The sequence below is a fragment of the Sinocyclocheilus anshuiensis genome, unplaced genomic scaffold (genome assembly GCF_001515605.1).
Source record: "Sinocyclocheilus anshuiensis isolate Anshui unplaced genomic scaffold, SAMN03320099.WGS_v1.1 scaffold1030, whole genome shotgun sequence".
Classification (NCBI taxonomy): Eukaryota; Metazoa; Chordata; class Actinopteri; order Cypriniformes; family Cyprinidae; genus Sinocyclocheilus; species Sinocyclocheilus anshuiensis.
The window spans coordinates 402-11,581 of record NW_015537967.1 but is presented as its reverse complement, the minus strand read 5'-3'; the positions used below and the strand labels follow the sequence as shown (position 1 = coordinate 11,581).

Here is an 11,180-nt window from a genome sequence, read left to right as displayed (position 1 = left end):
TCCGCGTCCCATCCAGGGACCAGACATGAAGTTTCCAGAGGTCTGGACGCGGGTGCCACAGGGTGCCCCGTCTCTGAATCAGTAGATCCTTCCTCAGAGGAATCTGCCAAGGAGGGTCTGTCATGAGGAGCATTAGTTCCGGGAACCAGGTCCGGGTGGGTCAATAAGGCGCCACGAGTCTGGAGAGGCAAACAGGTCTACCTGAGCGGCTCCGAAACGACTCCAAATCAGCTGGACCGTCTGGGGATGGAGTCTCCATTCTCTCGGGAGCGCAACTCGTGACAGCTCGTCGGCTGCCCGGTTGTGCAGACCAGAAATGTGAATGGCACGAAGCGACCTCAGATGGTGGCGGGTGAGTTGTGACATGCGACGGGAGTGTAGACCACCTTGTCGGTTGATGTACGCAACGGTCGCGGTGTTGTCCGTGCGGACTAGTATGTGCTTGCCTCGTAAGCGCCCTTTGAGACGGGTCAAGGCAAGGTGCACTGCCAGCAACTCTAGGCTGCTGTGGGGGTCCATGATGATGGTCTGCTGAGTGTTCTGCCTGTTTTGGAAGTCCAGCAAGTAACTTTGTTTCAAGAACCGCAATCCTTTGTAGAAGTTTGCAGTAGGTCATGCAGCAAGTAGATTCAACAGGAAGCATTTTCTTTCTGTTCTGTTTGAATGTGGGCAGCTGTGTTTTCCCGTCTCCGGAATGTAAGCTGCTGGCAGTGGGAGGCAAGTCTTCTTTTTCGTGGTATTATTCCAGTCCCAAAGAGTTTTTAGTTTTAGTGTTTGTGCCAAAAATATGTTGTTTGAGCACTGTGCTGATCTGCTGAAGTAAAAATCTTAGAAAAATCAGAGAAAAGTCCAGAAATAGGGAGCAAAGCGCAGAGCAGTAAGCAAGAACGTCCGAACGGTAGCGAAGCCAGAAGCCACAAGGCATCCGTATGAACCACAGCATGCCTGGAGACCTGCTCTAGGGGCACTCCTGCCCGGAGAAACGCAAGGTCTGACCGTGGGGTGAAGGTTTGGTGGCAGGCCGGTGTGACTCGGACCCGGTAAGTGCCGCGTAGCCACGCCCACCTCAGGACTCTGCCATGGAGCCAGTGTTAAAGCGGTCTCATATGAAGCAGCCCCAGCGGCGTGACTGCTGCTGCAGCTGCCATATGCCCCAGGAAAAAGTGTTTGAAAAGCCTCTGAAAGTGTTTCAGTGGGACCGCCGTCCTGCCCTTGAACATATTCAGGCAGTTCAACACCGACTGAGCACGTCCTTGCATGAGGCATGCTCGAGCCCCTGCAGCTGCCATATGACCCAGGAGCCTCTGAAACCATTTCAGTGGGACCGCCGTCCTGCCCTTCAACATATTTGGGCAGTTCAACACCGACTGAGCACCGACTGCATGAGGCGTGCTCGACCGAATCCAACTCCATACCGAGAAAAGAGATCCTCTCCAAGGAGAGTTTGCTCTTTTCCCAGTTGACCCGAAGGACCAACCGGCTGAGATGAGAAAGCACCAAGTCCCTGTGTGCACACAACTGATCCTGAGACTGAACTAGTATGAGCCAGTCGTCGAGGTAGTTGAAAATGTGAATGCCCTGTTCTCTCAAGGGAACAAGGGCTGCCTCCGCAAATTACGTGAAGAAACAGGGCAACAGGGACAGCCCAGAGGGCAGGACCTCGTACTGATATGCTCGTCCTTCGGATGTGAACCGCAGCAATGGTCTGTGGTGCGGAAGGGTCGACACATGAAAGTACGCGTCCTTCAGGTAAATCGCTGCAACCAATCTCAGGGACGGATGCACCTAACGGCTGTAAAACCCCATCTCCATATCGGCTGGAGGGACCGGCTCTATCACATCCTTTGCCAGTAGGACTGCGATCTCCGCACGCAAGACAGGAGCATCAGCCACCTTCACTGATGCTTCAGTGAAGCGGATGCCGCTGACCTTGGGGGGACGCCGGGCGAACTGAATCGCATAGCCGAGTCTGATGGTCTGCAGGAACCAGCAAGACGGTATGGGTAGCCAAGTACCCAGACACCACACAAGCTGGACCAGCAGGACCACTGACATACCCGCGGTGGGGCAGCGAGGTGGAATGCAGGGACCTGAAGAGGGGTCTGAGTGTGCGGTGCAACTCTTACCTGGTGGCAGCTTCTCCACAGGCCGTATAAGCACCGCTGGCCAGACGAGTACCTACAGACCCGGGAGGGGAGGCACGGTTCGCCCTTCCGGGTGGAGGTGGTATTAGGACACAACTGCATCGCAACCGACCACTCCCCCGGGGGGACCCCCGTATACCCCCTAGCTGCACCACCGTCGAGAGTGGCGAGGGAGGAGGAGTTAACAGGTCGGTTTCTGGCAGAAAAAGGTGCCATCCACAACCTGGTAAGCTCCTCATGCACTTCCGGGAAAAATGGCACCGGGGCGAGGCGCTAAGAACCAGCGCGGACCACCCTGAAGAACCAATCGTCCAACCTTGAGGGCTCGGGACACGGTGGAGGTCTCCACTCGAGCCCTACCCTCACAGTGGCCCGGGAAGGCATAGCCGTTATTTCCGGATCCGATTCAGGCATTGCTACAGTCCCGGAGGACAGCAGCGCAGCCGAATCTTCCTCTCCAGAAAGCTCCGGCTCACCCTCCAATGCAGCGATCGACATCCGGTCGTCGGGAGGAGCTCCAAAGGATACTGCTGGTATGCTCCTTGTAGAGGGCCCAGCACGTTCCGTTGCCATGGTTCCCTGGAGGGTTTGCCATCACTGTTACCCTCAGACCGCCCGTGCTACTGCCTGAAGTAGCCCCCACCTGACTGCCGCCATGACGAGAACTAGACCGAGGCAGAGGCAACGGAGCTCGGCCCGCGACTCCGAGATGATCATCTTCCCGCAATGAGAACATGACTCATCCACAAACGCCACCTCAGCGTGCTAAATGCCCAGGCACGTGAGGCAGCGATCGTGACCATCACCCAGCTGCAGCCTGATGTGTGCAACCCACTCGACACGGGAAACCACCACCGCTGAAGCGCCGTACCGCCAACACGAAAAGCTCTCAAAGAGCGCGCTGAACTCATTCAGTCTTCTTCTCTCAGTCGAGTAGTCAGGAGCAGAACGATGTGATCGCTCGGCTCCGAAGCAAAAAGCTGAATATGCGCTGCACCTGCTGCCAACTTATACTCGCGCTGCGATCAGCGGCAGCTGGATGCAATAATCGCATGCCAATGTGCATTGGCTCGTTTAGTTTACACTCGAAGTAGATTGGTCTCTCTAAGCGAGATCTCAATTCGTCGGTCATCCGACGTGACGTCGAGAGTGACCGACAGAAAGGGAACTAAAACCATTCCTAGTTCCTGCGGTGCGAACACGCCAAAAACTGGGAACTTCCACCAATAGTTCTAGGAACTATGAAAAGGTTCCTCCAGTGTGAAAGTGCCTATCGAACTGTTGTATAGAATTACATTTGTGCATAATAATACGTCCTCTTTAAGAAAATTGTTCAGTGTCTTGTCTTGTGCAAATGAAATCCGGACCACATCGCTGTATTCAATTATTTATTTGAAATGCACTGTATTATTCAGGTATGATCAACGCAACCAAAGTGTGAAAACATGCACCAGTGACGTGTATCAAGAACAAACAGAGACCGAAGAAAAAAAAGAGAAAAAATCTGATGAGATGAAGGGTCTGGAGGATGCTCTGGCCAAGCTTGAAGTGGATCTGAAAAGAGTAGTTGACAATATGGAGATGAATGAGAAACAAATTCAAACAACAACTGACGAGCTGAACAGCTTCATCAGAAGATTTCAGGAAGAACATGGCCACTGGACTGTGAAGTTCCTTGACTTTTTTAGAGGCTATCCAGATGCTATGAAGGAGCCTAGTGCCATCGCTCTGGATATAAAACTGAAACAACTCGACTCTGAGAAGAGCCTTCTGCGAAATGACGAATGGAACATCAAAATCAAGCTGACTGATCTTCAGCTGCAGCTGGCCAATTGTAAAATACGAATGGGTGAGAGACTTTCAATGATTTTATTGTTACAAACATACAGTAAATTCATCTGCATGCATGTTATGCTCTTCACAATGATCTCTCATAAATCATTCCAGGTGAGATTCCCGACCCTGACAACCTGAAGGAAGTCCAGCTGTGTCTTTCTCAAATCCAACAAATTCTGATTGATCTGAAAAAGTTTTGGGAGAAAGTGGATGCTATTCTGCACACGCTGAAAGATAAAACCTTTGCTGGGGAGGAAATAGTTGACATGGAGGACATGAAGGATGCGTTTCTAAACTCCATTGAAGATGCAGCAAAGGTAAGTCAGACGTTGAGCAAATGTTCCTAATGTAATTTGATTATGCCTTTCATGAACTCTCTGAGTTCTCACTTTCATTTCCTATGTTGTTTTTTGTTTATCCATAATATACTCTGGATTCTGGAAAATATAGCATCAGCTGTACACTATTAATCAAAGCAAAGAGTTTTGTAATCTCAAGCGAGATGCTAGTGTCTAATCGTTGAAAGTTATTACCATCTTAACTAGAATCAGATGAGGATGCTGTGTGACAGGAGAAAAACGATCAAAATAAATAAATAAATGCACAGTTGTGCATAGCATGTTTGTTAATCTAGACAAATCAAAAAACAAAGTTTTTTAACAAGGAGCCCTTAAAGTACCGGCTGGTTCAGGTCAGAAATGACCAAGGAGACAAACAGTATGGTAGTGTTGTAACATTATCCACTTTTATGATTTTATTTTATTTAGATGTTTATTTATCTTCTTTGCCATTAATTTGCATATGCAAATTAGCATATTTAAGACTGAAAATCTTTAGGAACTGTAGGAAATTGTCATATATTGGGTCAGATTAAAACCATCTGGTGACAAAATCAAGTCAGATCAAGTTATGTTGTGGCAGTAATGCCCAGTATATGGCTATAATGTCCTTTTTAGGCACCTGTTTTGTGTTACTTCTACATTTGATCACAAGTTATGCACTTTAATATTCATTTAGACTTTAGTTTTCTTTGACTAGTAGCCTAGTAAAAATATAGCTTTATTCTGGAAATCATATTCTGCAGTAATACCACTTTATGCCCAAGGCCCATTATCCCACAACGATTCTGCTACATAAAAACTACAGTAAGCATATACACATTTATCAGTTTCAAAAAAATAGTATTGGGACAGATTGCTGAAATATGATGAGAAAAAAATAACATGACTTCAAAAAAAGGTGACAATAATGCCCAGTAGATGAGTTCTGTGCAATCACCTGTATTTGTTGAATCTAGATATCATCGCATTTAATACATTTAGAATTGATTCAATTATTACATTATTTTTGTAACATACTCAAAATTTAAAAAATGTATATATTAAGATGTTTCATTGTTCGTGATTGTTTTCAAAAGCATTTAATGTAAAATGTTTCTGTTGTTGCACTTCAATAATATATACTGATACAATGATGTCTCATATTTAGCCAATGAGGACATTCGACTGTCATCGACCAATCAGGGTTCCTCGTTGTTGTTTATACATGCAAACAAGGGTCATTTGGGTTTAAAAGAGACTCAATACAACAAAAAAGTTTACATTGAACTAACCCTTTAAAATCATCATGAAAAAATGTAGGATTTTTTTTTTTTTTTTCCCCTATGTATCATTGCAGTGTTTTTATTATTATTATTATTATTTATCAGTGCAGCTCGTTATTGAAGTTGAAACTAGTTCAATTATGTCCATATATTTTATCAAATATATTTGAGTAAATGTGATTAATGGTGGCATGCCTTTTATCTTTCAGTACTGGAAGATATTTGGTATGTGCTGTCAGAGAGCTCAAGGCATCTTCAGTGTTCAGTCTAGAGATGCATATAAATTCCTGGAGATCAATCCGTCTTCGCTCTCTGAGGAGGAGAGGAAAAAGCAGTATTTGTCCATCACGGAGAAGCTGAAGAAAATCAATCCAGAGCCGCCAGCACTGAGTGACACCCAGATCTGATGCTTCCTGAATGCTCCTTACACAAATCAATGCATACAGCTTCTCTTGGCATTTTCGTAATGCTTTGTAATCTTTACAACTGCTCTTGAACATGTTCAATTACAGTTCCACATATACATGTTCTTTAATAAGTTGATGTTAGGAATATTATTTAGATCAATTTATGGCTATCTCTTTCAAAATCGCTTAGCATTTTTATTATGCTATATACAGATCTTGCGGTCTGGTCATATGATTAATGTCTATGTCCCACAATAAAGAAAAAAGACATGAAACATTTTGTAAGGGGGCTTTGATCTCCTTGTGAAGCCAAAAATCAGGAACTCTTGCAACACACACGCCATACAACAAAACAATAAACTTTCTAATCTGACAGGAAGATCTGGGAGAAAGACCATGTGCTCATCTATCCCTTCAAAAAGTAGTACTGCATGCGTTTCTGAATATTTATTTAAACAGACTGCATAATGATGAAAAACCACAAACATGACAGGTATAATTAAAATACGCAAAAATACTCCAGCGCAGATTTCAGTGCAATATTTTTTACAGATTTTTTAAAACCATGTATACAATATAATTATGTTTAATTAAACTGAGATATAGCACTATAAATTCTTAATTCATTTGCAACAAAACTATCAAGTTTTGTTGCAAACGGATGAAGACATTTGGCTTCTCAGCTCGCCCCTCAACATGCACGCGTTCGGAGATTCAGCAGCCCAACACTGAATATTATATTGTGAGCGTTGTAGTTTGATTAATAAAAAAAAATTATAAAAATTACAATACAAAAATGAAATTTAAATTACCCTGCAGGATGTTCATTTCGGTTATTTTTCCTAACCGACAACCGACGCTCGTTAACCGATTGTTAACCGTTAACCGACAAGATTATTTTAAATTAGAACTGAATTAAATTAGAAAGGATAAGTGTCTGTGACCTGTTAAAATACTAACATTTGTTTCCCGGGGATTAATTTTACATTAGCAGCAAACAACAGAACATGAGGATTCACATGCATCACATCACGCACCTGCAGCGCTTCTGCGAGCGGAGAAAAACATCATAAATATATATATATATATAACGAATAAATAGTCCTATACGAGAAACATATTTTTCCTTAAATAATAAATGAAGAAAATGAAAGAAAAACTGTGCAACAAGTAGCCTAGTATGCAGAGTTTCAGTTAATTTTTGTGCTGCGTGAAAGGAAACAGACGGCAGAAAGCGGCATCCTATTTTTCTTTAGGCTTATTTCACAAAAGCACAAAGATTTGTTTTTATTGTGAATGTACACAAATAAAGGCAAACCTTTTACAATTCCGATTATCTTTAGGACTAAAAGGAGTAGTTGCTTCCACTGTTAGAAGGAAAAAACTCCAGTGATTGCGCCGGCAGTTAAGCATTGCTACCTTGACAATGCAGCCTGTTCATTATCATAATAAAATACAGTCAAACATATGGAGAAAAACTATGTAGTAAAAAAATAAAAAATAAAAATATGTAGGCCTAGTAAAAAATATGTAGTAAAATCTGTTAAGCCATTAAGGTTAGCCTAAGTGTTATCACTGTACCGCTGTGATGTTATGCAAAACATTTTGTTTTACGTGGATATTGGAACGCGAGTGAAGTACATAATAAATAATCAAATGTTTCTGTATTCACGATGTATTTGAATGGCAAATTATTTTGTGTGGAATGAGAGACCCAACGTTGGTTTCAGTTTTGTTTTTAGCCTAAATGAATTCGTTTTGGCTTGTCGTTTATGTTGCTATAGCTTCTTCTTTTTAATTCTTGTTCGTTTCTAAATACTGTTAATGGAAAGGATTTGTTGTGGAGTGAGGGTAACTAAAATAGCCTGGCTATGTTTACAGTGTTTATTATAATTTTGCATCGGCATTAGGCCTATTTCTGAATGAAATAATAAAATGCGACTTATACGAGACTTGTTTTTTCCCCCTAAAAATCACATTTTATATACAGTATATATATATATACTGTATATACACACACATAATGCATTACATCATGTGAGATTAATAGATGGCGCAAATCAACACACCAAATCAAATTTAGAAGTTAATTTTGGATTGTTATACAATAATTGATATCAAAGGTAAACCAGTTAATGTAGACAGATAGCCATCTCAAACTTCTTGTGGGGAGAAATATTTTTATTGGGCAGCTCTATCAAGAAATTCAAACATGGTAAGCCCCAAAACCAAACAGATACTTCATGACTTTTAGATATTACCAATTACAAGTAGAATAACAAGCTCTCAAAAAAGGACATGGTAATGGAAAATATAACTAAACTAGTGTAGTATAGCAATTAATGAGCAAAACGAATATAGTTTTTCTACTTTCTAATTTTTTTCATATCCACATTCCTTTGTAGATTCGGCACACAATAAGTTTAACAAGTTTAATCAATGATTAAAACTCACTTCACCGTGACATCTTTGGATGAGGTTTACTTGCTCTCATTTACTGTATATGGAAGAGAACGTTTATTGCTTGACATGTTATTGGGTCTTGTTCAGTGAAGACGCGTCATCACACCTGAAAGTACAGGATCTTCAGACATACACTTTTCCTGTGAACAATTAAATCAGATAAATGAGTGAACCTCTTCCCACATGAAAGGCAGTCATATCGCTTCTCTCCAGTGTGGATCCTCGCATGTATTTTCAGATATTCTGGCCGTTTGAATCTCGTCACAGTGTGAACACTTGTAAGGTTTTTCCTCAGTATGAACGGTCTGGTGCATTTTCAGTTCAGAATCTGAAAAAAAAAAACGTCTTTCTACACTCAGAGCAAATATTATCCTTCACACCGCTGTGTCTTTTCAGATGTGTTTTTAAATTACCCATCTGTCTAAAACTCTTTGAACAAAAAGAACGTCTAACTCCTGTGTATGCACTTTCAGGTGGTTCTTCATGGAATCTTCCCTAAAATATTTTTTACTGCATTGGTCACAGTTATATACTATACAGTCATGGCCAAAAGTTTTGGAAGTGACAAGAATTTTGTGTTTTGCAAAGTTTTCTGCTTAAGCTGTTGTGGTGTTCATTCACATTGTTTCTAGATTATTGTGTAGAGTGATCAGATGCATTTTAAATAATTGCTAAAAGCTTCACTGGCCAAAAAAATGAACTTTTCACTAAAAAAAAAAAAAATTCCCTGTTTTTTGATCCTGACACAATATGACCAGTTAACATTAATTGACTAATCATATCAGCAGCACATGTGAAAGTGTGAATGAGTACTAGTCGGGTAAAATCACTATCATACTAATTAGATTGTAAGAGCAGACTGATTGCTATAAAAGGAGGGAAGAAGCGCTTCCAATCATTGGGCCTCATTCAAGAAACATTCATAAATATAGGAGTAAATTCTGAGTAATTTGCGCGTAAAACGGTCCTTCCCAAAAACTCTCCTCTGGATTCACAAACGCTTCGTAAACATCAGATTTGATAGTTAAACACGTGTATGTTAATGAATTCCAATTATTCGTAAATAGGGCGCTCGTGCATGTCCAGGAACGCAGTGTAATATTCTGGTCTACTTGCGCAGGCTTGGCTCCAGTATATTGCATAAATGCAAAAAAAGACTAATAAGCCATATGCCTAACAATAAATATTCAATTAACGTGTCCATCAAAGCGTTTTAGTCAGCTTAAAAATGTCAGGCACTCTTCTAAAAACGGCCAGCTGGTGGCGCTTGAAAACGCTTTGGTGGCACAACGTTTTCCCAGCCGAGACGCTTTGGTTGCTATGATTAGGAATATCCACGGCAGTAAAGTATTACTAGTATCTCATTTTGAAGAATATTACTGAATATAAAAATGCAGTAACCAGCAATATTAACTTCTCTATTGTTGTTCAGTTGTTTTACAAGTAGGATGATTGGTCGGTGTAGTAGGCTATTTGTCCCGCCACTCCTCCATTGATTGGACGGCTGGGTAAAAAGTGACAGTGACAAGCGCTGCGTTTTACCCAAAGCTAAACAGTTGATCAACTCTCAGCTACAAAAAAACAAAAACAGAGCAAACGAACTTGTAAAATATTATGATGGCAGTGCATCAAAATTCAGTGTCATCAGTTTGCCAAAAAGAACAGAACGTTTTACGCACCATTTACACGTGGTAAGGGGCAGGTGTACATTTCTTTCGTACCAACTAACATTTTGAAAATACAAACACTTTCATGAATCCGAAAATTTACGTCAGAACAGCTTTACCATCACTTTGCATCAAAATGTTTACGTCAGAACAGCTTTACCAACGATTTACACAAAAATTTGTTCTGCTCGTGTTTCATGAATGAGGCCCATTGTGTTCTTGTTAGCCATGGTTACCTCCAAAGAAACACGTGCAGCCATCACTTTGCATCAAAATGGCCTCACATGCTCAAAATGGCCTTGCATGCAAGGAAATTGCTACAAAGAATATTGTACCTGAAAGAACCATTTACCGGATCATCAAGAACTTCAAGAAGAGAGATTCGACTGCAGTGAGGAAGTCTTCAGGACGTCCCAGAGTGTCCAGCAAGCTCAAGGACCGTCTCCTCCTGAGGAATCGGCTACGGAACAGGACCGTCTCCTCCTGAGGAGTCGTCTACGAAACAGGACCGTCTCCTCCTGAGGAGTCCGCTACGGAACAGGACCGTCTCCTCCTGAGGAGTCGTCTACGGAACAGGACCGTCTCCTCCTGAGGAGTCAGCTACAGAATCATGTCTCCAGCAGTGCAAAGCATGCTCAGGAATGGCAGGAGGTTGGTGTGAGAGCATCTGCACACACAGTGAGACCAAGACTTTTGGACAACGGCCTGGTGTCAAGAAGGGCAGCAAAGAAGCCACTTCTCTCCAAAAGAAACTTCAAGGACAGACTGAAATTCTGCAGGAAGTACAAGGATTGGACAGCAGAAGACTGGTGCAAAGTTATTTACTCTGATGAAGCTGCCTTCCGTCTGTTTGGGACATCTGGAAATTCGATTGTTCGGAGAAGAAAAGGTGAACGCTACCATGAGTCCTGTGTCGTGCCTACAGTGAAGCATCCCGAGACCATCCATGTGTGGGGTTGCTTTTCAACCAAGGGAGTGGGCTCTCTCATGATTCTACCCAAAAACACTGCCAGGAATAAAGAATGGTATCAAAACGTCCTGCAAGAGCGACTTCTTCCAA

General features: G+C 42.3%; 1 protein-coding gene across 1 annotated transcript in view; it reads left to right on the top strand.

Annotated features, from left to right (window-relative positions):
- Nucleotides 1–6,105, top strand: part of LOC107668085 (uncharacterized) — a 33,223-nt gene extending 27,118 nt beyond the window's left edge. The window contains exons 6-8 of the mRNA XM_016459865.1: nucleotides 3,560–3,993; nucleotides 4,092–4,297; nucleotides 5,793–6,105. Of these exons, the coding sequence (XP_016315351.1) occupies nucleotides 3,560–3,993; nucleotides 4,092–4,297; nucleotides 5,793–5,990 (838 nt within the window). The 3' untranslated portion in view covers nucleotides 5,991–6,105. The remainder of the gene's footprint in view (nucleotides 1–3,559; nucleotides 3,994–4,091; nucleotides 4,298–5,792) is intronic.
- Nucleotides 6,106–11,180: the final 5,075 nt, after the last annotated feature.